This window comes from Chelonoidis abingdonii, chromosome 10 (assembly GCF_003597395.2).
Source record: "Chelonoidis abingdonii isolate Lonesome George chromosome 10, CheloAbing_2.0, whole genome shotgun sequence".
In the NCBI taxonomy this organism is placed as follows: Eukaryota; Metazoa; Chordata; order Testudines; family Testudinidae; genus Chelonoidis; species Chelonoidis abingdonii.
Window position 1 is genome coordinate 40,828,403 of NC_133778.1, and position 27,329 is coordinate 40,855,731.

At 39.7% G+C, this 27,329-nt stretch overlaps 1 protein-coding gene across 4 annotated transcripts in view; it reads left to right on the forward strand.

Moving 5' to 3' along the window:
* The window catches only part of TLK1 (tousled like kinase 1), a 143,176-nt gene that overhangs the window by 63,373 nt on the left and 52,474 nt on the right, over nucleotides 1-27,329 (forward strand). For all 4 annotated transcript variants that reach the window (XM_032771035.2, XM_032771036.2, XM_032771033.2 and 1 more), the window contains 7 exons: nucleotides 10,548-10,623; nucleotides 16,329-16,375; nucleotides 16,910-17,002; nucleotides 22,436-22,525; nucleotides 23,382-23,474; nucleotides 24,455-24,565; nucleotides 26,195-26,331. In XM_032771035.2, coding sequence (XP_032626926.2) covers nucleotides 10,548-10,623; nucleotides 16,329-16,375; nucleotides 16,910-17,002; nucleotides 22,436-22,525; nucleotides 23,382-23,474; nucleotides 24,455-24,565; nucleotides 26,195-26,331 — 647 coding nt within the window. The remainder of the gene's footprint in view (nucleotides 1-10,547; nucleotides 10,624-16,328; nucleotides 16,376-16,909; nucleotides 17,003-22,435; nucleotides 22,526-23,381; nucleotides 23,475-24,454; nucleotides 24,566-26,194; nucleotides 26,332-27,329) is intronic.

Genomic DNA, 27,329 nt, shown 5'->3' on the forward strand with positions numbered 1-27,329 from the left:
AGTTTTCTTATTGTAAGGATGAGTTTCTGGGTTTCTGGCATCTTTTTTTCCCCAAAAAGTGTTTTATAGGAAAAAAGTGGAGGAATACCTATAGAAAAATTACATGGACTTTGTAAACGAGAGATAAAAGGGTGGAGAAGAGCAGGAGTAAATTTGAACCTGTCATGCTTTGAATGTTTTTTAATATCGTTCAAATTAGAAACAGCTCATACTTTTTCACATATAAAGTGAGGTACTGAACAATTTCAGCCCTTTTAGTCTGACATAAGCTTTTTCGGCTGTTGGCTCATTAGCCGTATAAAAATGACAAATCAATTTTCAGAATTATTCCAGCACTGCTAGTTCAGCTGTCTCCCTCATCTGACTCTGTCCAGTCTTTGCCTTGAATCACTGTGAAAATATACTGCATATCACTAAAGGTTAGTGGGGTTCTGACATTCTGACCAAGTGTGAGGTCAGTCAGTTGCCATTAATGGAGAGACACAGAGCGCACTGGAAAGGACATTGTTGCGCCATGTGCTGTTTGGATATCTGGCTCTCTGCTGCCCATCTTATGTTAGTATAATTGTATGGAGCCTCACACTCGAAGAGTGTGGCAGAAGGCTCTGACTCACCGGGGATTCCCTTTTCCAGAGAAAATCTCAGTCAACAGGAAGGACAGTGCAAGTGATGGAACCTTCTCTTATAGTAAATTTGCACTTGGTAAGCGTTAGTGGGTCCCTTGTGCACCATGTGCTCCAATGAGCAGTTAATCTGTACTTTTTTAATTGAGCTTTGTGATGGGGGTGTACTGGGACCTTCGAGGCTCCCTACTGGATTTACCACACAACAGTTGCAAATATTTTATTTATTTCTTAAATAATCTATTTATTAGTAGTTTTAATAGTTTTAGAATAGAATCAGATTACAGCCCCCCCCCCCTTCCTTGTTCCAATGTTCAGGTACTGGACTATGCTCAGAATTCCGTGCTTCAGACTATGCATCTCCTGCCCGCAATCCTTCTTGTTCAGCAACGACCATCTGTGCTCTCTCTACTGCCTGGAGGAAGCTCACATTGCGGCTCAGTACAGTGTTTGCCCTTCTTTCCCCAGTTGTACCCAAGAGAGTGGGCACTTCGCCTTTGCAGGTATCTCCTGGAGATGGCCATGAGACCCCAATCAGACCCAGATGAGGGAACTCCTCCATATATCATCCTGAATCAGCAACGTGTACGCCTCCTGCTGCAAAGTCCTCCTCTGGTGCTTGAGAATCCACCCCACAGATCCTGTGATGAGGCCTAGTTGGGAAGTTAGGAAGCACTGTCGTAAGCATGGGACTAAGTCTTGCTTTAAGTTCACTTCAGAAAAATCAGACATCCCATCCACCAGCTTTGCCTATGAGGACTCAGTACATTTTAAGTCCCAGAAAATTTGGGCTCCACTGGCTCCAGGCCATACTCCATCGGTACCACCATCTCCAGGTCCTCACAAGACCCGGGACCCCCTGTCACTGGCGAAGACAAAGTTTCCTGACACCCACACCTCAAATTATCCCTAAAGTAGTCACACTTTCACTTTAATTAATCCATTCACTTAACTTGTATTATTTTTGATACCGCACGCTTCTGTAGAAGAAAGTAGACTCCACTCCCTCAATGTGCAATGAGCTTTGGCCTTTTATCTGAAGAAAACAAGACCTACCAGGATGTCCCTGATACTGTTTATTGCCATAAAAGAGAGAGTTGGGGGCATGCCATCTCCACCCAGAGAATTTCTAAATTGGTATCCAGATGCATTCTACTCTGTCAGCTCTTGAAACTTCCTCCCCCTACAGGGGTATGAGCTCAGTCCACAGAGCGCAACAACCATGACATCTCTTCAGGATGTACCCTCCTAGACGTCTGTAAAGTTGCTATATGGAGTTCCATCCACACATTTTTAAAACTCGGCTGCTGATGTCTCCTTTGGAATGGCAGTCCTCTGCTCGACCCTACTGTCCTGATCCTCGTACCCTCCTCCTACTTAGGTATTGCTTGTCAATCACTGACAGTGGAATGCAATAGAGACCATTACTTGAAGAAGAGGTCACTTACCTATAATTGGAGGTTTGTTGAAATGTGTGGTCCCTATCTGTGTTCCACTATCTGCCCTCCTTCCTTTCTGCTTTGGATCTTTCTGATTCATGGTGGAGCAGGAACTGAAGAGGTGATTGATCTGCCCTGCCCTTTATTGCCTTGATCAGAAGCATGAGATGAGCCTGGGTGCATGCACAGACCAACAGACATTGTTTTCAAAGTTCTCCGATTCTGGGCGCATGATATGCATATCTGACTCACAGTGGAATACAGGTAGGCGCCACACATCTCGAAGAACCTCCAGTTACAGGTATAACCTCCTCTTTCAGGGTACGCAAAGGTTCAGGCATGTGTAAGATTGCAGGATGCTGCATAAGTTCCACCTTGTCTCGACTGGAAATTTATCCCGCTTACAGCCATAATTGGCCTGCCATTAATTTAACTGCACTGATATAACCCTTAAACTGGACAAGAAAAACCACTATTTGCATCACTTGAGCTCATCCCATTTTTAATATGGGTAGGCTTGCCTGCCACAAATAGCAAGCTTTGACCATCTATACCAGATATTGCACTGGGTAGCTATGCCGATGGCTATACAGTAACACCTCACTTAGTCGTCCCAGTTAACGTTTTTCATTATTAGGTGTCTGATCGGTTAGAGAACATGCTCGTTTGAAGTTGTGCAATGCTCTGTTATAACGTTGTTTGGCAGCTGCCTGCTTTGTCTACTGCTTGTAGAAAGAGCAGCCCATTGGAGCTAGCTGGTGGGGGCTTGAAACCAGGGTTGACCAGAAGCCCCCCATCAGCTCCCCGCTCCCCTAAGTTCTGTGCAGCAGCCGCCCAGCAGGCTATCAATTGCTGGCAGTTCAGCTGTTTCTCCCCCCATTGCTGCTCCTGTCCTCTGCCTTGGAGCTGCTCCAGGGAGCCTCCTGCTTGCTGTGCAACCAGGTAGAGGGGGGCTAATGTCAGAGTGTCCTCCTCCCCCTTTCTCCTGCTTCCCGTACTCCCCCCCCCCCCCCCGCTTACCCCATCTCCATAGAGCGAGGGGGAACATGAAAGGGCTCAGGACAGAGGTACGTCTTGCTCTCAGCAGCTGCTGTCTCAACTTGCTGATATACCTAAAAAGGCAATGTACTTAAAGTGGGGTTAGCATACTTAAAGGGGCAGTGTGCATCCATCTCTCTCTCTCTCTGCCATGCTGTCTCCCCTCCCTCCATTTGTGCTGCCTTGTAGAGTGAGGGGCTACATTAACAACGATGTGTTAACCGTTGAGGGCTCAGCCGAGTGCTAGTTCATCATTTAACAGTAAGGCATTCCCTGGGAAATATCCCACCCCCTGACTTCACCGCCTCAACTAAGCTTCACAATCATCATTGCTGTGTACAGTGTTAAATTGTTTGTTTAAAACTTGTGTGTGTGTTGTGTATATAGTCTTTTCTCTGGTGAAAAAAATTTCCTTGGAACCTAACCTCCCCTATTTACATTAATTCTTATGGGAAATTGGATTTGCTTAACATCATTTTGCTTAAAGTCACATTTTTCAGGAACATAACTACAATGTTAATCGAGGAGTTACTGTAATCCAGGCAAATCTCCAGTCTAGACAAGTCCTTTATCTAATCTGTACCAGACCTAAATATGGGTATCTTGAACTCTTTGGCTGGAACGATAGTTTGCTTAATCTGAATTGTTGTCACATGCTGTGTTAATTAGTATTGCTAATTAGAAGTATTGCTGGTTTAGGAGGAGTGCTTTCATTTTAGCAGGAGTTTCATCATGTCCGGGTAACTTAACTCTTAAGGAACTATATTTTTATAATTTAACAAAGTAGAGAGCTAAGATTCTGCCTAAACTGCTGAATCTGAAGCTTATTTCTGTTGTCTAGTAAGTGCGTGTCAATTGCAAAACAGGTTCCTGGAGATGGCTGTCTGATACTAAGTTTAACAGTCACAAAGAGGATGTGGATCCTAAGTCTGACATTGTTTGTTTGTTCACCCCCTTTGAATAATTGTGCTACCCAGATAAATTTTGTATCTTGTCCTTCCTGGGTGCATTTGCTTGGCCAGAAGGGGATGACTGCCTGTACTTGGACAGTTTGTTCGTGTGAAAAAACGTTTTCTGCTGTGGCAGTCCACTTGAGAGAAAAGTCTTAATTCTCTGGCCTTTTTTGTCCATCTGTTTGGCAGAGAAAGATATGGCATTACAATACTGCATTCAGATTGTATCTGGTTAGATAGAATTAGAGGCTGGCATAGATCTAGCTCTGATCTTTATTTTGTTTGAATCCCCTGAGAGAGATTGTGTAACTTCCAGAGTACTGATCAGCAAAAATCGCTCAACTTTCAGTTAGAGAGCCGTTTTTCTAGCTGACAGCTGTGCAAACTCAACGTCGTGTCTGAAAGTTCAGCTGTGTTCATTCTGGCTTGTGCATCATAACTAGTCAGGGAATCTCTGGCACATTGTCTGTAATTGGGCTATACAGGTTTAATTAAGGCCCAGTTTGTCTCTCCAGTTGATACTTAGTTAACAGTTCTGTTCGTGATTCATGGGTAGACTAGAGTTTATCCTCCCAAAGCAGTATTGGTTCTTCAGTGCTAAAAAGAGTAAAAAGTAGTAACAATGTAAGTTTAAAAAAAAAAACAACACAGCAGAAAAACCGTTGAATGTATGCCAGGAGCAAGTCTGATAGGTAAGAAGTTGCTATTTTAAAATTTCTTTCGTAACTATAACTGCATGTTGAATATCTTGCATTGTCTCAGACATGGAGCATGATCTACTTGGGTAGTATCTCAGTTTTTCAAATGGAAATTTTCATTAAAATTTCAATAATCTATTTACCTCTTTCTGGTTAATCTTGAAGGAAATTTGTAGAAAAATTCTAGAAAGCAATTTAGTGTTACTGCTAGATGTAGAAATGCATAATAAACTTTTTAATAGCACTGCTTGGAGAACTAGTAACAGTATGCAAAGAAATTAATGGTGCTGCCTGGGAACTCTCTTTGAACAGTACTGCAGTGGTGTAGGTTGGAAGTTAAGGGAGATGACAGTGGAAGTGTTCCATTACACACTGGAAATTATGCTGTGTTGATGCAATTCTGTGAAAGAAAAACATGGTCCTATATCAGGGTAGTGCCTATTATCTAGGACAGAACTTCCCAGACTTTTCTTGTTGCATGCCCCCTTCCAAATCTATCAGCTGCCCACATACTTCTACACTTCTCATCACTGATTCTTTGTGTGTTTTTCTTAACACTACTGGTCTTTAGCCATCTGTTCATAGTTCACTGTTATATACGGATATAGTTATGATGTGACATATACAACTAAAAAAAACCCCTGCCTTAAGTTCTGAGCTCAGTTACACTGGACAGTTGCTGGGGAACTACACCTGCGCTGTACAGTGATTGGAGGTGAGGGCTCTGTACATCAGAGTCTCTGCGTATCTGTATTCTTATTGGTGCGTCTTGAAGTAAATTAACTACCATATTTTATATAACAGATTCCCACAGAGTTTTAAAGCTTTGTCTCAGTAGCCTATTATGAAAATGCAGTAAGTAAAATACAGTCCACCATTACACAATTTCTCCTGTGTACCCCACAGAGATGTCTCACGTACCACAGTTTGGGAACCTCTGATCTAGGATCTTGTATGACATCCATTGCCGTAGATCAGTGGTTCTCAGACTGGGGGTTGGGACCCCAAAGTGGATCGCGACCGTGTTTTAATGAGATTGCCAGGGCTGGCATTAGACTTGGTGGGGCCTGCGACTAAAGCCGACTCGTGAGGGCTTCAGCGCTGAGCGGCAGGGCTCAAGTTACACGCCTCCCTCCGAGGGCTGAAGCCGTGGGGCTTTGGTCCCCCTGCCGCCCTGGGCGGTGGGGCCCAGACTTTGGCCCCCACAACCCTCCTGGGTTTGTGTAGTAATTTTTGTTGTCAGAAAGGGGTTGGGGTGCAATGAAGTTTGAGATTATTTGAATGCGTCACAAACTCTGATGAATTTATCCTGAGAACACTCTTGTGAAGTAGGAAGGTCCATTATCCTCAATTTATATAGGGAACTGAGATACAAAGAATAAGTGATTTATCCAAGATCACGAAGGAAGTCTGTGCCAGAATTGGGAATTCAACTCAGATCTTCTGACACAAAGTACAGTACCTTTGTATATTGGATTCTTAAAAATAAGTAACAAAAGAGCCCCCAAAATTCAGCAACCACACTTTAAAAAAAAAAAAAAAAAATTTAAAGGACCTTGAGCAGAGCTATTCACTGTGTTATGTCTCCTGCTGCAGGTTCCTTCTATGTTTGCTGAAAGATGATTTCTGGAATTCTGCCATGCCATGGCTTTATTTTTTGCAGCTGTGATGATTTCATTAAAAAATTTAAGTGGAGGATGTCTTTACATTTTCAATGAGCAATCAGAAAAATTGTGGCACTAAATAAAAGAATGTGCTTTCTTGACCCATTTTTCAAAAGGTGTTATATTCTCTTCAAAGAGTTTGTAGTTATGCCAGATATGATAATGAGAAACTGCATTGTACTCCTTTAAATAGCATCCGGTTTGTTTTCACACTAAATGTAATCTTTTAACAGAATAAATTTAAACTTTTAATGTTGCATACAAGAGTTTTTGAAATGATGTCATAATAAAGAGTCTGTTATGGTAGACAATTTGTCATATGAAAGGTACAGTAGGAATCTGAAGATATATTCATAAGATGAGCGGTGCTTCCCTTTGTGGTGTTGAGACCTTAACTGTATTGCAACAGATTTTGAAAAATAATGTAAAATTTAGATCTTGATTAGAAATACAACACTGACATTAGTTTCTGTAGTGAGAGTGTTAGTATATTATCAAACTGTGATGCAGTGCTGTTGTAATCATGCTATGCTTTGTTAGTGATAATGTGGTATATAAAAATAAATCTGTTTGATATTTTTTATTTTCTCAATACATGAGATACTTTTCCTTTATTTTTCCAGTGTATGTTTATCTCTTGTTTTGTATGCCAGACAAGGATGCAGAAAACATAGTAGAATTTAGAAATAATCATTTTTCTAGGTCACGAATACTAGAAATAAAACCTGGGATTTTGGAATGGCAGAATTTTAATAGAAATGGCTTGCAAATATAGGTTCTGATCTGCACGTGTGGACCTCAGTTAATTTTGTTTGGATTCCACCCATGCGGATCAGATTGCAGATTTGGTGCGACTATGTAAAGACACCTTAGAAAATGCTGTATTTCTTGTACTTATTTGATAGAAAATAGTCATATATAATTTTACTGAATGTTTGTTCCTGAAAACTATACCTGTAGTTCAGTGTCCTTTTAGATGTGAATGACATGAGTTTACTAGATTCTGTTCACATTTAAGGTGTGTAGATTTTGATTGGAGTTCAAAATGGTTATGTGCAATTCATGGTTAATCTTAAACTGAGTGAGTTCTGTGGATTTTGAGTGCTTCTGATAGGGTATGAATACTTTGGTCTTTCCCACCATTATAAGTTTCAATTTCAAATTCATCCTTGTAACCCTAGTTTGTATTTTCTATTCTCTGCAGATAGAGAATTCTTTAAAACTCTTTTTATAGTTTGTGGCTGTAAATCTGAGTGGTGGAGGGGGTAAGATTTAGGGGGGAAATGAAATTTTAAAAAATACAAGTGCATTAATTATACATAGGAGAAATGTAAAGATTATTAAAAACTGAAAATCTCAGCACCATCAAGTTTTCTATAGAGAGGGAAGGACATTACATATTTAAGAGAGACATAGTACAAATTGGTGGTTTTTCACTTTTTTTCTTTGAAAAAATTCTATATGCTATGTTCTGCAAGTAAATATAAAATATTTATATAGACCTGTATTTCTATCTTAACCCACGATTTTGGAAAGAGAGAGTAATTCTTTTAGAAGCAGACTATTACAAATGAATGTTTTATAAAAGGAAATATAAAGGCCAAAATTAAAAACTATCAAGCCAAGATAGAAACAAGTGGTAAATCACAAAATACACAGGTAAACCAGGACCTGAACAACATAAAGCAGGGGCACCAAACTTTTTGGCCTGAGGGCTGCATTGGGTTTCAGAAATTGTGTGGAGGGCCAGTTAGGGGAGGCTGTGCCTCTCAAAACAGCCAGGCATGGCCTGGCCCCCACCTCCAAACCGACCCCCCCTGCTTCTTGTCCCCGGACAAGCCTCCCTGGACTCCTGCCCCATCCAACCCTCCCTGACTGCCCCTGGAACGTCCATCCCTGACTGCCCCCCGCCGCCCCATTCAACCCCTCCTCTCATTTCAGGCTGCCCCCCAGGACCCCTGCGCCATCCAACCACCCCTTCTCCCTGTCCCCTGACTGCCCCCCCCCACTCGATCCAATCCCCCCTCTCCTTCCTAACTGCCCCCTGGGGACTCCTGCTCCCATTCAACATCCCATGTTCCCTGACTTTGAACCGCCCTGCCCACTATCCACACACCCCCCGACTGCCCCCTCCCGAACTCCCCTGCCCTCTATCCAAACCTCTCCCCCTCCCGCTCACTGCCCCTTGCTACAGCCACACTGGTCGGAGCACCAGAACAGGCCGCTGCTCTGCAGCTGCGCTGCCCCAGGAGCTCGCAGCCCCACTGCCCAGAGCATTGCGCCAGCGGCGCAGTGAGCTGAGGCTGCAGGGGAGGGGCTGGGGGCTAGCTTCCCAGGCAGGAGCTCAGGGGCTAGGCAGGAGGGTCCTGCGGGCTGGATGTGACCCACAGGTCGTAGTTTGCCTACCTCTGACATAAAATATAGGGGTCTAGGGAACATGTCAGCTTTGTGTTTTTCTTCATAGTTTTGGAATCTGACATTGGAGGACTTATACAAATTTTTGTCTTTGTAAGTTTTGTTGAAGTTTATAAGGGAAGACAGCTTTATTATTTGGGGAATGTTCACTAGATATTCCCCAGCTTCATAGCTCTTGAATTGGTTGTAATTCATATGGTTCCATTAGAAGAAGAAATGTGCTGATTGGTTTCTGGAAAACACTGTGTGGTGATTTGAACTGATATGCCTGAGTTTTGCATATGCATTGTGCATTATCATATGAATACTGTATTTACCAAAAGTGAAAATTACCTCCAGAATAATTTTAGACGTCTTATTAGAGTGCTAATACTGTTTGCAGTTTAAGGTTAAACTAAACAAAAAGAATGAAAAGGATTAAACGAAAATGAAATATTTTTTCTACAAATTATTGTTTTGATTTTTTTTCAAAATGAAATTTAAATTCATACAGAGGTTTATAGATGAGAAAGCTGATAGTTATTCTGCAATTGTAAAAGTAACTTTTTGGGCTATTTAAAATGATTGTGTAGACATATTTAATAGCTGTAAAGACTGTACAGTTTTAAAATTATACTTATTTACATTGGCTACTTAGATGCTATATTAAAATGCTAATAATCGAATAACAAATTTGATAATAAAATCACTTAACTCCTTTCCAACAAGACTGAAAGCAGAAAAGGATGGATGAGAGGAGATTATTACTTTTTAATGGCATCAATACTTGGTTAAATCTTGTCAATTTATCACTTAACATTAACTTGCTTTGTTCACAGAATGTTCATTAAATGTTTAGACTGAACATAACTTAAGATAACAGTGTGTCACTCAGCAAGCATCCTGTAGATAAACATTTGTAAGCATTGTGTTCCTGTAGAAAGATACATTTTGAAAATAGCTTTGACAAACTTTTATTCTTATATCAAAACGGTGCAGTATATAGAAGTCAGTAGTGCCGAGCTGTTGGCTCGGACTTGGGCCCCTTTCAGCTGGGCAGTGTACAAATATAGTAAAAAAGCAGACTTTGACTGTAAGACCTTATCATCTAATTTAAAACTACAGTAGAACCTCAGTTACAAACATCAGAGTTATGAACTGATCAATTAACCACGCACCTCATTTGAAACTGGAAGCATGCAATCAGGTATCAGCAGAGACGGGGGAAAAAAAGCAAATACAGTATGGTGTTAAACATAAGCTACTAAAAAATATAAAGGGAACATTTAAAAAAGAGATTTGACGTGATAAGGAAACTATGTGCTTGTTTCATTTAAATTAAGATAGCTAAAATATGCATTTCTTTCCTTCTGCATAGTCAAGTTTCAAAGCTGTGTTACGTCAAGGTTCATTTGTGAACTGTTGAAAGAACAATCGTAACATTTTGTTCAGAGTAACGAATAACCTCCATGCCCAAGGTGTTCTTAACTCTGAGGTTCTACTGTAAACACAACAAACAGGTGTAATAAACCTTCTGAAGGGAGAGAGTACAAGAGTAAGTACTCATATTGTCATCTTTTTCCTTCAGTTAAAATCTGAAATTATACTCATGCTGAAATGAGGCCATGTTTTAAGAATGAGATTTTTTATTTACTGCATGGAACAATAATATAAATAATTAGAGCTGTTGCTGGGTCAGATTCTTTTGCATTTAAAGACATTAATTTGCTTTTTGTAGACTCCAGAGAAGAAACCATCAGAACCTTCCAGGGGAAGAAAGAGGAAAGCAGAGAACCAGAGTGAAAGTAGCCAAGGTACACCAAACATTTTTTTTGAATTATAGTATATCAGTTAAGTATTACATGCTTTTAGTCAAATTATATTTGCTTGAACACTTGAAATTTAGGGATTGTCTGCACAGCCCTGCACTGCAGACTGTGAGGTTATGAATTGCAGTGCACAGTGAAGTTTTGCGCTTTTAACTGTCCTGTGTAGACCCTGCTTGTGCAAACTAGAAAGTACCTAGTTTGTTTTTCAAACTGGACTACATTAATACAAACTAGGTATCTTTTAGTTCATACTAGCAGGGTCTACACAGGACAATTACAGTGCAACACTTTAGTGCTCACTACAGTTTACACCCAGTAGTCTGCATTTTGGGGCTGTGTAGACAAGCCCTTAGACAGCCTTACAGAGTTCTACACTCATTGCCTGAGACAAGTGATTTTTTTAACTGGTGAATAAAATATCTCTTTCTTCATTATTAATCTTGGGTAGGGACAGGCAAGTAGATTCTGTATCTGAGCTGTTAAATGTGTAAAAGAATTTTGCATGGCTGCAATTAGCTCTTGCCATTGTGATATTCTACCTATTTATTCAGAACCACAACAATTTTTTGCGTTAGTTGCCTCCGCAGTTACTTTTCTTATTCCAGCTGATGAGCAGGAATTCATAATTTAAAAGTTTTCAGTTGCTTTATCTTCAGATGAATTTCCATTATTGTCCTGAGTGACCTTTTTCCATCCAACAAATGTTCATAGGGGAGGATTAGAATAATTGGGGGGGATCAATAGAGTGAAATAGATGACTTCCATCTGCTGTGGCTTGGCTTTGACTTGAATCCAGCCATAATTGTTACTATCCAGTGACTGTTTAGCCTTTGTGAAATGTGTGGTGCTCTCAATCCATTTCCTAGGGGACTAGTATGTGCTTGTTTCTCAAAGCACCATCATGATACTTACTAATTGGTACTCTTTCAGACACGTATGGGGTTCATCGAAATATCCTGTGTCATTTTAAGGTGATCTTTTTAGGGCAGGAATGGTAGAGACTCATAAGTCTCTGGATAACTATCTAGCATATAAAGAAAAAGTAGTTGTGAGAACAGGGCCTATTTTATTGTTTTGGTGTTCCATTTGAACTAATAAATATCCCTTTAAATGCGAATATATAAGCCAGGAGCATTGTTCATTTACCTCTTGGTCATTTACTGTGGTATTTTGTTTTGCCTTTGTGGGTGGTTCTTGTTCTTCCTCTGAGTTGGTACTTGAATACTTTACCTGTTCTAATCACGAGTAGGCCTGTTGAACTGGCAGTTCAAACTATGTAAATTAATTCTAATTATCAAGGTTGCTATTTTAAAATATTGTGACTTAGCTGCCACTAGCACCTGAGTTTCCAGCCAAGGGTATATTTTCCAGTCTGAGCTGGATGCTGTAGATTTTAGGCTCCTTGGTGATGTACACAAGGGCAATCAGCAAACTTGGACTCTGGCAGCTGAAGGAACAGAATGTCAGCTGATTAAAAGGAAATTAGAGCCAACTCTGAAGTCTTATGGGATGTTTTTGTAAAGACAAAGTAGTGGGATGTTTCCCTTCCCTTTACCAGAGTGACTGATGAGGCATGACCTGCCCAGGAAATTACTTGGGAAGGAGGTGGAGTTTAGGGCCTGTAAATACAGAGCCTTCTTGGGAGCAAATATAGAGAACTTCTTCAAATGGATGTTTGGTATTTTTGGACTGGAGAAATTTGTTAATTTGTGATTGCATAGTTTAATGTTAACATGGTTTTAAGTCACTTGATGAATCACAGTCACTTGTTTGAGTATGAAAACTTGTGTTTCTGGAACTGATTTCTGTTAAATATCTCTGGTCTACTACAGTGGCAATATTTCACACATACAGATAAATAAGTTGGGAATTTTTCTTGTAATGTCTTGCCAAGACCTGAATTCAGGGTTTTATATGTTCCCTGCAATAGCTGATGACATCACCGACATATAAAACAATGGAGGCAGCTGCATTCCTTATAATGCTTTAGATGTTAATGTTGTTAACTGTTACAGAAGAGACTCTGAAAACTAGAATAAATAAATAACTGGCTTGCATTATAAAACAATCTTTTTATCCATTTCTTTTAATATTGAAGTTATTCTAGGACATTTTTAGTATGTGTCCTTGAGATTAATTTCTCCTCTTGCTACCTATGCATGATGTAAAGAATAACGCAGACAGTCTAACTTTGCCTTGCAATATATATATATATTTTTTTTTACATTTTTCAGGGAAGTGTAGGTTATCCCTTCCCATGTTAAGCCAAAAAAGCAAAGTGGAAGATATGTTGCCTTAAAATACTTCTGTTTAGGTGATCATTTTGATTTGAGTGTTTACTGCTATTTAAATGTATCATATATTTTGTCTGAAACTTTTTTTTTTTTAATTAGAACAGTCTGACAGTCTCTCCTCTCACTTACTCGACTCTTGGTCTCTTAACTGTTGTGGTACAGTCACCTCACAGAGGCTTTGCCTATTCTAAACTTTTTTGGGAAATTTCCCACAGCTGCTCTGCTAGTGCTCTCATCATTGCTGCCCTGATGAAGTGGAACAAGTGGTAGTGAAAGCAGGAAATTTTAAGCAATTCTTAGAGCAGACAACCCGGTAATAAAAACTCTTATACCCTGTTTACAATGTTGTTACTGCCAATAGAACTTTATAACTACGAAGTATCCTAATGTAGACAAGGCAGTAGTGTCCTCCGTGCTAGATAGGACATGAATTTCAAATGTGGAAAAACAAGCAGAAAAAATCTGTTTGTAGCATAGGATGACCTTTCTGGCCTTCCTTATAAAGAAGTAAAGGCACAAAGCCCAGTTTTTTTCGCTCACAGATCACTTTTAATGTTTCTCAGCTGACAAACTCCTTTCTTGCCTATTATCTGAAAGCTGACCCAGAGGGGTAAGACTAGTGTGGAGATGGAGGAAGTGGTAAAATGGTGCATTTGTTTAAAAACCTTAATAAACCATCTCTTTCTTTACTGAAATCATGAAGAGTAGGGGGTAGGTAAGTGTAGGGAAATGGCTTTTATGAAAGAGACACTTGCAGTATGTGGTGGAATGCACTAGACCATGTGATTAAATGCCATCCTGCTTCACTAGGGTGATTCTATGGGAACAAGTTTGTTTAATGTATTTGAAAAACTGTAAGAATTGATTAATGGCAGAATAAGTCAATATAAGTCGCATTGTACACTGTAATAACTTAATGTGTTGTAGAGTTAGTTATCACTGAGTTGTCCCTCAGCATGATAATTACAGTACATTTGGGACCATGCTGTTGTGTTCTGTACAGGTGTATACAGATTTGTTAGCATAAGTTTCTCTCTGGTTCTTTCCTTTGTTCACATCTTTCTGTTTTCCTGATCTCTTATGGCTTCTCAATAAACCATCTTGCCCCTAATATGTCTAAATGTATAATGATTTGTATGCTTTTTAAAGGCAATTAATGGAAGTAAAGGAATATCTCCTAGCATAATGCATTTCTAGGTACGTCTGATAATAGGTTTGAGTGCTTAATTTGAAACAGCTGTATATTTACCATGATGTGACAATTAATGGGGTCTACAGTAAGCGTAAGAGACAGCTGTACCTCCATGGTAGTGCTTACCTTAAACCAATGAAAAAAATCTAGAAGCTTAATGGTTGAAATATCAAATGCACTATTTGGAAAACAAATCCATATGTATTTCTTTTTTAAAATAAATTTTCTGTGGCTTGATTCCACAGTGTGGTTCCGCAGTTCTTCTCTTCTGATGTCAGGCAGTGGAGGAGCAAAAGATACGCAGTCTCCCTCCCCTTTCAGGCACTGTTCCCAGTCTCTTCGTTCCTCTCAGTGAAGGAAAAAAAAATGTGCTTCACATTGATGTGTTGTCTTTAGACCTCAAGCACAGGCACTATGAAAGATAGCACAGAGGAAACAGACAGACACGCTGGAAGTGGAAAGTGTAGCTGACAGTGGGTGCTTCCTTCAAACCATCACTGCTGGTGTGTCTGGACTATCTTGTCAGCAATTCAGTGGGAGCAAACCTGTATTGAGTGGCCTCCCCTCACTTTAGAGCACTCCCACTAGATTCATTCTAGAGAAAATGCCTAGAACAGCAGGGGAAAAAGAGTTGTGGTGCTTCCCCCACGTCCCTTACCTATTCCCAAGGTGCGTCCTTGGTTCTGAGGGACAGAGGTACTTAATCTTGAGATCATTGCATGGACTAAAAAGAATACCAAGCCCACATGCTCTCTGCACTGAAGAACTCTACCCTAATTTACCCCAAGCAGTTCACTACACTTACTCCTCTGTGGAGCTTTTCTCTTTTGCTCCGTCTTCAGTAACCTACCTTCTCTCTTTGGACTTCACTAGAGATCCCATTGGGACAAGTTCCTTAGGGTTGTGTCCTATCTTAGGCCTCCTGTGAAGTCCCTGGGTCCTCAATAGGGTGCTCAGTACTTTGCTCAAACCTTGTTGAATTCTTAGCTTTGGTGCTTCTTACTGTGCTTTCCTTGAAAGTGGAATTCTTTAGTCGAGGTCACCTTCAGCTGACAGTTTATGGCATTTAGTATCAGACGGCTGGCTGTGTTAGTCTGGATCTGTAAAACGCGACAGTCCTGTGGCACCTTATGGACTGACAGACGTATTGGAACATGAGCTTTTTTGGATGAATACCCACTTCATCAGTTTCTTCTTTTCACCTGAACCAGGAGATTTTTTCCCCCCTCCTCCAACTTCTGTGTGATCACCAAAGCCCAGAGGAAATCCCCTGACACTGTTTGGATATATGTGGGACAGTGAAGGTGTGCCCTGTCTCAAACACAGGAGTTCAAAAAGTCTCATTCCCTCTTCATGATCCAAGAGTCCCTGCAATGGTTTAAAGCCTGTGATTAACTTCCCCTGCTGGAATTACGACTGAGTTGCAAGGGAAAAGAGCTGCTATCATCTCCACAAGGTGATACTCATTCTTTCTACTCTCTGTTTCGCCCCTTATATTGCGTCAGCTGTCACAGCCTACTGAGTTAGCTGGTCAGTAATTTATTGTTGCCTCCATAAATTGGTACTGTACTTCAGTAGATTTTGCCCTCACTGTTTGCCCACTCAGGTTGAGGAACTGAGCAAGGGACTACTATAGAAAGTGGGTTGTAGACTAACCAGATTTGACATTTTTGGCAAGTCATTGACTGGTGTGCCTGGATACACAGTGCTTAAAAGGTGCAGGAGCTTGGCACCTAATCTCTTGACTGCCGACATTAATGATGAACGTCTCATCATGTTAAATGGGGATAGTCTTGTGGCTAAGGCACTGGAGTGGGAATTAAGAGGTATCATTTAATTCCTGGCTTCTCTGCTACAGGTGACTTGTGTGAGTTGAACAGGTCAGTCTCGCTGTGCCTCAGTTTTCTGTTTGTGTTTTTAAAAAAAAAAAAAAAAAAAAGGGCGCATACTTATACTTCATTGCTGTATGTGGATGATGTGAGAATAAATTAGTTAAAGTGCATGGAGTTCTCAGATGTTGTGCTGATGGGATATCATATGACTATCTAGATAGAAAGATCACACATTGGCTCACCAAGTCGCAGAAAACTGCTTAGCAGATTCTAAGACTTTATTTGACATATTGTGTACTTTTCACCTCTGTAGTAAGTATAGTGGTTTATTTTTGTCACTTCTAATGTCTTTAATTTTTTCTTTAACTTCAGGGAAAAGTATTGGAGGACGTGGTCACAAAATTAGTGACTATTTTGAAGTAAGTTTTTATTTATTTATTTTGAAAATTACTTTTTTGATTTTCTTTAATGTTGCAAGTAACTGTGTAAGATACTAAATTTAGTTGAATTTACAAGCATAAATGTAAAGAGTATTGCACTACTCAGGCAACAGATTTGTGTGGATTGTCATCCCCTTGATTTAGAAACATAAAATGCATGGCTTTCTATACAAAAGTCACACATACAAGTCATGTCAACACTGTGAGCTAGCAATGTCTTTTAAATGTTCTCTTGGTTTTGCTGGAGCTGAAAAAGGATGAGGAAATGGATGGTTTAAATTAATTAGTTTTTAAAATGTCTTTGGAAGTGTTTGTAAAATTTCTATTTAAAAAATTAAAGCTACATATTGAATAGTTTTTGTTTTTTGTTTTTTTTTTTCCCCCAACTCTCCTGCCTTTAGACATATAGGTTGTGAAGTAATATAATTGGTGGTGGTGGTGTTTGTTTTTTTTGCCTTACATCCATTTTCAATAAGAAAGTTAACTAATTCTTTGGCAATGTTTCCTCTTCAGTACCAAGGTGGAAACGGCTCCAGTCCTGTAAGAGGCATATCTCCTGCAATCCGTTCTCCTCAAAATTCACATTCACATTCCACCCCTTCTTCTGTAAGTTTGAACTATTAATCTGTTCAATTTCAGTACAAAAGTTTTCAGTCGCTGAAAGTAACCTTAATTGGGAATCGCTGATTATAAATAATCACTGTAAATAGTGCAACTTTCTTAACTTATTTTCAGGAAGAAATCTATTTCTTCAAACCAAACAAGTAGTAGTATAAAGTTGAAATTTTTAAAAATGCTTTCAGTCAATTTTAGGTTTATAAACTAGGATTACTGTCTGATTGAAACACTGTTGAAAAATCTGAAGTGAAGCTCCAAGTTTACGATTACACTGTATAAACTTCAGGTAAATGGTCACCTGGTATGGATGGTTGTTGAATTCCAAACCATTTATTTAAAATAAATTCATAACTTTTTCACTAAGTAATTTCAAAAACTGGACATAACATCTGTTCACATCTACCTTACACACATTAAAAAAATATTTCTCAGTCCTTTTTGCTAGGAAGAAATAGTGAGCAATCCAGGTTGTTCTGTTATAAGCGAAGATGCTGATAAACCAACAGATTCTAGTTAAATTTAAATACATGACTACTGTATCCTTTATAACTCTCCTTAATAGTAATGTTTTGAAATTTGAAAGTTGGGATTTAATTTGAAAATAAATAGTTTCCCCTCAGACACAGGCTTGCAGTGTCAACTTTGGATTTGCCTTTGTTTAGCTCCAGGTGGCAGGGCCATTTCTATCTTGTTTCCCCCATCTGGACAAATCCACTTTATTCTACGTGTTGGAAGCTTCAGAATTTGATCTCCAAACTTCCTTATGCTTTGTTGCTTAGAAAATGTTTGAGTTTTGCTATATATTAGGGCTGTCGATTAATCGCATTGTTAAACAATTGAATACCAATGGAAAGTTATTAAATATTTTTGGCTGTTTTTCTACATTTTCAAATATATTGATTTCTATTACAACACAGAGTATAAAGTGTACAGTGCTCACTTTATATTTTTTATTACAAATATTTGCACTGTAAAAATGATAAACCCAAAAGAAATAGTATATTTCAGTTCACCTCATACAAGTACTGTAGTGCAATCTCTTTATTGCGAAAGTATAACTTACAAATGTAGATGAGCCAACAAATCCACTCAGTCGTACTTCTTGTTCAGCCAATGGCTAAGACAAACAAGTTTGTTTACATTTATGGGCGTTACCTGACAGTGAAAACAGGCGTTCGTATGGCACTTTTGTAGCGGGTGTTGCAAGGTATTTACGTGCCAGATATGCTGAACATTTGTATGCACCTTCATGCTTCAGCCACCATTCCAAAAGACTTGCTTCCATGCTGATGATCATTAAAGAATTAGTGTGTTAATTAAAATTGTGACTGAACTCCTTTGGGGAGAATTGAATGTTCCCTGCTCTGTTTTACCAACAATCTGCCATATATTTCATGTTATAGCAGTCTCAGATGATGACCCAGCACATGTTGTTTGATTTGTGAGCACTGTCACTGCAGATCTGACAAAACACAAAGAAGGTACCAATGTGAGATTTCTAAAAATAGCTACAGCACTTGACCCAAGGTTTAAGAATCTGAAAGGCCATCCAAAATCTGAGAGGGATGAGGTGTGGAGCATGCTTTTAGAAGTCTTAAAAGAGCAACACTCCAATGCGGAAACTACAGAACCTGAACCCCACACACACACACAAAAAAATCAACCTTCTGCTGGTGGCATCTGACTCATGATGAAAATGAACATGCATCGGTCCGCTCTGCTTTGGATTGTTATTCAGCAGAACCCATCATCAACGTAGAGGCATATCCTCTGGAATGCTGGTTGAAGCATGAAGGGACATATGAATCTTTAACGCATCTGGCATGTAAATATCTTGTAATGCCCATTACAACAGTGCCATGTGAATACCTGTTCTCACTTTCAGGTGACATTGTAACGGGTTCGGTCACAGAGACTGCCTTGGGACTGTGACCTGATGTGTGAAATTACCTCTGAGCCAGTTTTCCTTGATGGCTTGGGACTCCAGAACCCTGCCTTTTAGAGCCAGACACTCCAGTCTGCTGCAACACAGACCCATGTCTGAACCACATCCCCAAATTTGCAGACTTTAACTGAAAACCACTCAGCTGGTTACCTATCTCCAGCTCCCAATGGGATCCAAACCCCAAATAAATCCATTTTACTCTGTATAAAGCTTATACAAGGTAAGCTCATAAATTGTCTGCCCTCTATAACATTGATAGAGAGATGTTTGCTCCCTCAGGTATTAATCACTTACTCTGGATTTAGTAATAAACAAAAGTGATTTTATTAAGTATAAAAAATAGGATTTAAGTGGTTTCAAGTAATAAGAGACAGAACAAAGTAAGTTACCAAGCAAAATAAAACAAAACATGCAAGTCTAAGTCTAACCCCAATATAACGCGGTCCTCAGGAGCCAACAAAATCTCACTCTGTTATAGGTGAGGCCGTGTTATATCAAGGTAGGGAGAGGAACCAACCGCTCCCCACCCCAGCTCACCTCCGCCTCTTCCCTGAGCGCACCGTTGCTGCTCCACTTCTCCCTCCCTCCTTCCCCTCCCTTCCAGGCGTGCTGTGCCAATCAATTGTTTGGCCCATCAAGTCTGGAGGGGCGGGGGGGGGGGAGCAGAGCGGCAGCGGTATGCTCAGGGGAAGAGATGGAGATGAGCTGGAGCAGGGAGCGGTTCCTCTGCGCCCCCCCATTACTTGCTGCGGCCCTCCCCGGGACCCCCTGCCCCAGCTCACTCCGTTCTGCCTCCTCCCATGAGTGCGCCGCGCTCCGCTTCTCTACCCTCCCTCCCAGGCTTGCTGCGCCAATCAGCTGTGGAAGAGGGAGAAGTGGAGCTGGGTGGCGTGCTTGTGGAAGGAGAAGGAGGCAGAGCAGAGGTGAGCAGGGGCGGGGAGCGGTTCCTCTGCGCCCCCCACCCCCGTTACTTGCTGTGGCCACCCTGCCCTAGCTCACCTCCGCTCCACCTCCGTCTCCTCCCCCAAGTGGACTGATTGACGCAGCAAGCCTGGGAGGGAGGAGAAGCGGAGCTGCGGCGTGCTCATGGGAGGAGGCAGAGTGGAAGTGAGCTGGGGCGGGGTGGCCCTGGGGAGGGCCACAGCAAGTAATGGGCAGGCACAGAGGAACCGCTTGCAGTAACACAAATTTGGCTATAACGAGGTAAAACAGCCCCGTCCCCTGGAGCGCTGCTTTACCACATTATATCCGAGTTTGCATTAAATCAGATTGCATTATATCGGGTAGAGGTGTACATTAAGAATCTGAATATAGGTAAATCTCGCCCTCAGAGATGTTCCAAGAAGCTTGTTTGACAGATTAGACTCCTTAGTCTGGGCCCAATCCTTTCCCCAGGTACAGTCTTTGTTCCAGCTCAGATGGTAGCTAGGGGATTTCTCATGACTGGCAACCCTCTTCGTTCTGTTCCCTTTTATAGCTTTGGCACAAGACGGGAATCCATCATCTCTCTCTGGGTTCTCACCCTTCCTTCTAAATGGAAAAGCACCAGGTTTCAGATGGATTCCAGAACCAGGTGACATGATCACATGTCACTGTAAGACCTCATTATTCATTCTTTCAGAGTTGGCCTGAGGTGCCCAAGAGGGTTTGTGAGTAAACACAGCCATTTACAACCAATTGTTCTAGTTAATGGAAGCCATGAAGATCCTAAGCTACCATTAATGGCCCACACTTTGCATAATTACAGTAGGACCTCAGAGTTAACTTCATATAGTTTTAGATACAAGAATGATGCGTACATACAAATAGGATAATATACACTCAGTATATTATAAGCTTTGATACCTTACAAGAGACCTTTTGCATAAAACATATTCCAGTTACATTATATTCACATTCCAGGCATATTTTCATATAGCATATGGAATATCACAATTGTAATCAAGAAGTGGGCATCATTATCTCCTTCAAATGTAGCCAAACTTGCTTGTCTGAGCAGTTGGCTGAAGTAGGACTGAGTGGATTTGTAGGCTCTACAGTTTTACGTTTGTTTTATTTTGAATGCAGGTGTTTTTTGTACGTAATTCTACATTTGTAAATTCAACTTTCATGATAAAGAGATTACACTTCAGTATTTGTATTGAGTGAATTGAAATATACTATTTCCCTTGCTCTTTACAGTGCAAATATTTGTATTAAAAAATAAATAGAAAGTGACCAGTATACACTTCGTATTCTGTGTTGTAACTAAAATCAATATATTTGAAAATGTAGAAAACATCCATAAGTATTTCAATAAACAGTATTCCATTATTGTTTAACAGTGCGATTAATCACAATTAATTTTTAATTGTGCAACTAACTGCGATTAATTTTTTAATTGCTTGACAGCCCTCTTCTCTCTCTCTCTCTCTCCCTCTATATATATACACACAAAATTAATTTATATTTTCCGTCTCTTTCCCCCCAAAAATGATTTCTCTTAGAGGTTTCAGACTGATGTCTTAGTGATGTCTGTCTGGTTCCATAACATACAACAGGTTTTTCCTGTTCTGGACTCCCAATGACAGAGAAGCCCTCCAAAACTAAAGGAAACCCAGTTTAATCATTTTTGAGTTGTCAGACTTAGTCTAAGGCTTTATCTACACTGGAAACTGAAGGACAAAAGTTTTGTCATTCAGTGATGTGAAAAACACGCGCACATATCCCCGAATGACAAAAGTTTGGCTGACGAAAAGTGCCAGTGTGAACAGCACTTTGTTGACAGGAGCGCTCGTCTGCCGACAAAGCTACTGCCGCTCAAACAGCAGCTACACTGTGCGCCTTTTAATGACATGGCTGTAGTGGCACAGCCATGTCGCTAAAAGTTGCGTATTGTAGACAAAGCCTCACAAAAATCTAGCCGAGGGACATTGGAAAAGGATGCAAGCTTATGATACTAGTTGTTACCAAACTAAAGGTTGTTAGACTTGGTATACAAGAGTCCTTATTAGATCAGCTTTGTTCATACTATCTAACTGCTGTGCTTGATGCCAAAATTTTGTTTTAGTTGAGCATTAGTGTGAATTCATATGTATTGTGCCTGTTTCTACAAACTTTATTCTATTCCTCTTAAGGTAAGTAACGGTCTTTAGAAACGTTCTAAAAGCTCCTATTCCATACAGAATAAGACCAAATCTCTCAGCCTTTTTCCTTGAAATGGATCCAATCATAGTTTTTTTAAGAGTATGTTGCATCCTCTCCAAAATACACATGTGATTAACTGCATGGTGAACAGCTAGATACAATACTCCAAAGATAGATCTGTCATATTGTTAGATTATGGTCTTTCCATGTTTTGTATTTTACCTTGTTAATTACAACCAACTGTCAAGTAGTTATTTTCACTGGATTTTGAGATACACATTCAAAATACTTTCACTTTGCTATCTGAGTATTTCAAGTTGAAGCTGATATCTTTTGTTTATGTATTTTAGGTTCAACAGAATAGTCCTTCTCCTACTGCATTAGCTTTTGGGGACCACCCTGTTACACAGCCAAAACAGTTATCATTTAAAATCACTCAGGTAAACACTTCTGTATTGACTCTTCCCATGTCATTTTTAGAATACATGAAAACATTGATCAATGACCATTTATTTCTATGCCTGATAACTGGTTCAAGACCAGTATTTAGAAAATTTACAGGTTCTGTAAGCATTTGTAGTGGTCTGCAAAAACAATTTTGCTTGATAAATTATGAGCTGCTAGTCATTCTGATTACCATTTTGTGCTCACATTACTTCCAGCATAGCACTTCATGAACCATTAGAGTTAAATGAATGCTTTTACCTTTTGCTCAAGATTCAGGCTGTCATTTGATCTTATAGTGTTGGTTTCTAGCTCTATCAGTATTTAAGATAGCAACCACTGTGACAATGATATATGGTCAGATACAACATGGCCTTTCAGAACTAAAAGTCGAAGTTCTTTGTCAATGAAAATGGCAGTCCTTTTTACGCTTTGCAGCACGCTTATTGCTGAGCTGCTGTTTCATTTGGCATGTCCAGCCCAGTCCTCTGAGCCTCTATCTTTTGCAGTTGGTTAGTTTAAAACATCCTTACTTAGAGGGATACCACTTCAGACCAAACAGAGACAATTTAACAAAGTATTATTAGTAGACTTTTTCATTCAAGCCATGTTGTGTTCATCCCTTACTGGAAAAGAAAATTAATTGCACTTTAATAGATTGGCTTTCAATTAATGAAGAACTTTATCAGTTAAAGTGGCTCATCCAAACTCTTTACTCAACCCAGCCTGTTAATGGACAAAGACAATTATAATAATTTAAAATAATTAACAATATTGATACAAAAATGAGGAAAATCATGCGTTACAGCTGCCAAAGAATGGAATTAAATATTTGAAAATGTTTTTGTTTAGACTGATCTCACAATGCTGAAATTAGCTGCACTGGAAAGTAATAAAAATCAAGACTTGGAAAAGAAAGAAGGTCGTATAGATGATTTGCTCAGGGTAAGTGTAAAAGACTGAGTAAAAGATGTCTGTTTAAAATATCAGTTAGTGATGGTGTATAGAAAATGTCTGTGCTATCATATTAAGTTGTAAAGCTGAAAATATTTTAAACTTTAAATATAAATATATGACAGAAAACACCAGATTTGCGAAGATTACAATATTCTATAAAATCTGCGTAAATACTTTTTCTGAAAAGCAGCATATATTACAGTATGCAATAACTAAGTGCATGAATCTCATTTTTCTCTGCTTCAGCATTTAAAAGAAATGTCTTTGGCACATCTAACTATTAAAGATGGTTATAGACTTCTTCAGCCTCCAGACAAGGATGATATTGTATATGGCAGTGTGTGTGTTTAATTTCTTTGGCTTTTTACAAATCTTGATATATTTTCACAGATTTCTTGCTTTAATTGTAAAGTAAAGCATTCCTCAGTAGAACGATTTATTATTATCTTTGTTTTCAAGATTACCATGACAGAAGTACCATGGGCACAAAATAACTGCCTATAATGAGAAAAAAAAAATGAAGTACTTTGAAAAGTTCCTGTACTAGAGTAAGGGAGTTGGGGTGGTTATACTCCAGAAGTAGTAGGGATGCAGAGGTAACTATATCAACAACTAGACAAACAGGATGTGACAAAAACCAGACAACAGTGCACAGATAGAACAAATAGAAGCCTTTAAAGGAGATGGGTAAAAGGAATTGTAATAACTTCACAAATTGTATATATCTCATCTAAAATATGTTAATAAAATCTTGCATGGTTTGTCTTTACCTGCTAAACTGTATAGAATTAATAATATATATATATATATATATATATATATATATATATAAGCATTCTGCTTTAGTGCATGTCACTGAAGCTATACATTTGTATTGATAATAGTTATATGTTTTTGATTTGTAGTATTTTCCATAAAATAACATTGATGTGAAATGTAACAGACTTTTTTTTCATATTTGTTCTTAGGCTAACTGTGATCTTAGAAGACAAATAGATGAACAACAAAAGCTACTTGAAAAATACAAAGAAAGGTTAAACAAATGCATTTCAATGAGCAAGAAACTTCTGATTGAAAAGGTAAGGTGGAACACTATTTTTTTCAGCGTGTGTGGTGGAAAGCACTATAGATAGTTACCTATGGAGTGCCGTTATTAAACACTCCACGCTATTTTCACTTGCTTGTAACTTTCTGTTTCGGCTGAAACTTTCTAAGTTTTTGGTCTCAGTCCAGAACTAATTAATTTTAAATTTGAGAAAAATCCCTTCAGCCATTTTTGAAATATGGAAGAGTGGGAAAAAATGCATTCTTGAACTTAACATTTTTTTTTGCTCACTAATAATTCAGTCACTGCCAAGCATAAAAGATATGACCTTACCATGTGGCTTTTCTTCTGGGTGATGGTCAGCCTTTTTTCTGAACTTTGGGCAAAGTATTTTAAAATAAATTTACAGGTGATTGAAAAACTACTTCTGGACACGCTCACTGGGGACATTATTTTTGTGAAAAGCACGTAAGAGAACTAGGAGAATTTCCACTGTAAATCAGTCCACTGCTGCCTTCTGTCTTTAGCTTAATATCAAGAGTATCAAAAGCAGATACTTACCCCTCTGCCATCCCATTCACGTAAATAAGATATGAACTTCAAATTTAATGCTAACATTCTTAAACACTAACAATACTGCTTTTCTTAAAAACAACCCCCAAAAGTCAAGGAAAATGAGTACAAAAATTAGTTTAATGCAATGATTACAAGACAAGTCAGGACATTAAGAAAAGAAACTAAATTTTTGCATAAATTCTGCTGCGAGAGACTGCGGAAGAATTTCCACAATGGAGGGTCACTTTGAATATCTATGCTGTCACCATTGCTAGCCTCAGCACCAGGGTATGCTGGGAACAGGATGTATCAGACCTGTTGTTCATCAGACTAGAGGGAGTGTGGCCTGCTTTGGAGTATAGAGCAGCGGTTCTCAAAGCCAGTCCGCCGCTTGTTCATGGAAAGCCCCTGGTGGGCTGGGCCAGTTTGTTTACCTGCTGCGTCCACAGGTTAGGCTGATCGCGGCTCCCAGTGGCCGCGGTTTGCCGCTTCAGGCCAGTGGGGGCTGTGGGAAGGGCAGCCGCCATATCCTTCGGCCTGGGCCGCTTCCCACAGCCCACATTGGCCTGGAGTGGTGAACTGCGGCCAGTGGGAGCTGCTATCGGCTGAACCTGTGGATGCGGCAGGTAAACAAACCGGCCCGGCCCACCAGGGGCTTTCCCTGAACAAGCGGCGGTCCAGCTTTGAGAACCACTGGAGTAGAGCATCCCATAAACGGCTCTTGTGCTGGGGACACACCAGCCTGTTGAGGAGCCTTGAATTGTGATAGAATAAAGGTAGCTCAAATTCTCCCTGCCTTCTTCCCTCATTCTTTAAATTCCATGTCACATTTGCAAGTAAAGTCAAGCTTGGGTTTTCTGGTTCATGTATCATTATGAATAATAGCTAAATTCTTACTGCAGAATTTTTAACCATTCTGATAATGTATAAGCCAGAAAAAATAACAGGTATGGGTTCTGCAGAGTTAATTGGAATATGAGTAGTTGAAACTTATTTCCATTCATCATTCTTTTATCTACTACTCAAAAAAAGACATAAGAGGAAGGGGCTGTGTTTTTGCGAACTTTTAAACACTTTAGAAAAACTGGTAATATTTTGATTTTCTTAGAGCACACAAGAAAAGCTGGCAAGCAGAGAGAAGAGTATGCAAGACAGACTACGCCTCGGGCATTTTACAACAGTTCGACATGGTGCTTCATTTACTGAACAGTGGACAGATGGCTTTGCATTTCAAAATCTTGTGAAGTTAGTCAATGTTATGTTTTTAAAATTCTCAGTAATTGTCAGTTCCCTCCAGTGGATTTTTTTATTACTAAGAGCTTCTAGGATTGGAGCTGCTTTTCATATGTAGTATATCACTTTGCTTTTTGAAGTTTCAGAATACAGTACAGAACTCCCTTAATCAACTGACAGAATGTAGAATGCTAAATCCTGTTGTTTTTTAAAGAAGATGATTGGGCCTCCCTTGATTTTAACAAGCCTTAGAACAAGTGTGAATTTACTAACTGCGCAGCATTTCATTAATCATCACAATTGATAAAAAAAAGTTGTAAACCTAGATCAGTGATTCTCAAACTGTGGTCCACCAACTACTGGTGGTCAGTGGAACAGTTGATGGTCTGTGGAGGGCTTGCTGGTCACATGGTGCTGGCTCCACATCCTTCATTGTAGCAGCTTCAACAGACATCCAGGCTCTTCATTGCAATGAAGGAGGAGCGAGGAGGAGCAGCAAACCTAGCAGCCGCCACTAAGGGCTGCTGCTAGCATAAGCGGATGGGGGAAAGGAGCCTGTAGCCGCCAGCAGGAAAAGAGCTGCCTCAACAAGGTACTTCAGCTGAGAATGGAGCAGAGAAGGAGCTTGGGGAGATGGGGCAGGGGGTGGAATGGGAGAAAGAAACTAATTCATAATTTCAGAGACATGCTTTGGAAAGTAAACTGATTTGTTAAGTATTAATGTATTCACCAAAAACCTCTAGTTTTGCCAAGAAAGATGTGGGAATGCAAATAGGATTGTGATTGCATAGGGATTTGGTCTATGAAGGCACTCGTCAGAAATGGGGCCACACTAAATGTTTGAGAACCCCTGACCTAGTTAATATCTAATGATTTAGCTTTTGCAGTCTTCCTTATGTGTTTTGTGCACACATACAATATTTGCTGTGTAACCCAACTGATTATTTATTTAGGAAGTTCAGCTCAGATAAAGTATCTGAACTGTAAAACAACCATATTAATATTCTGTA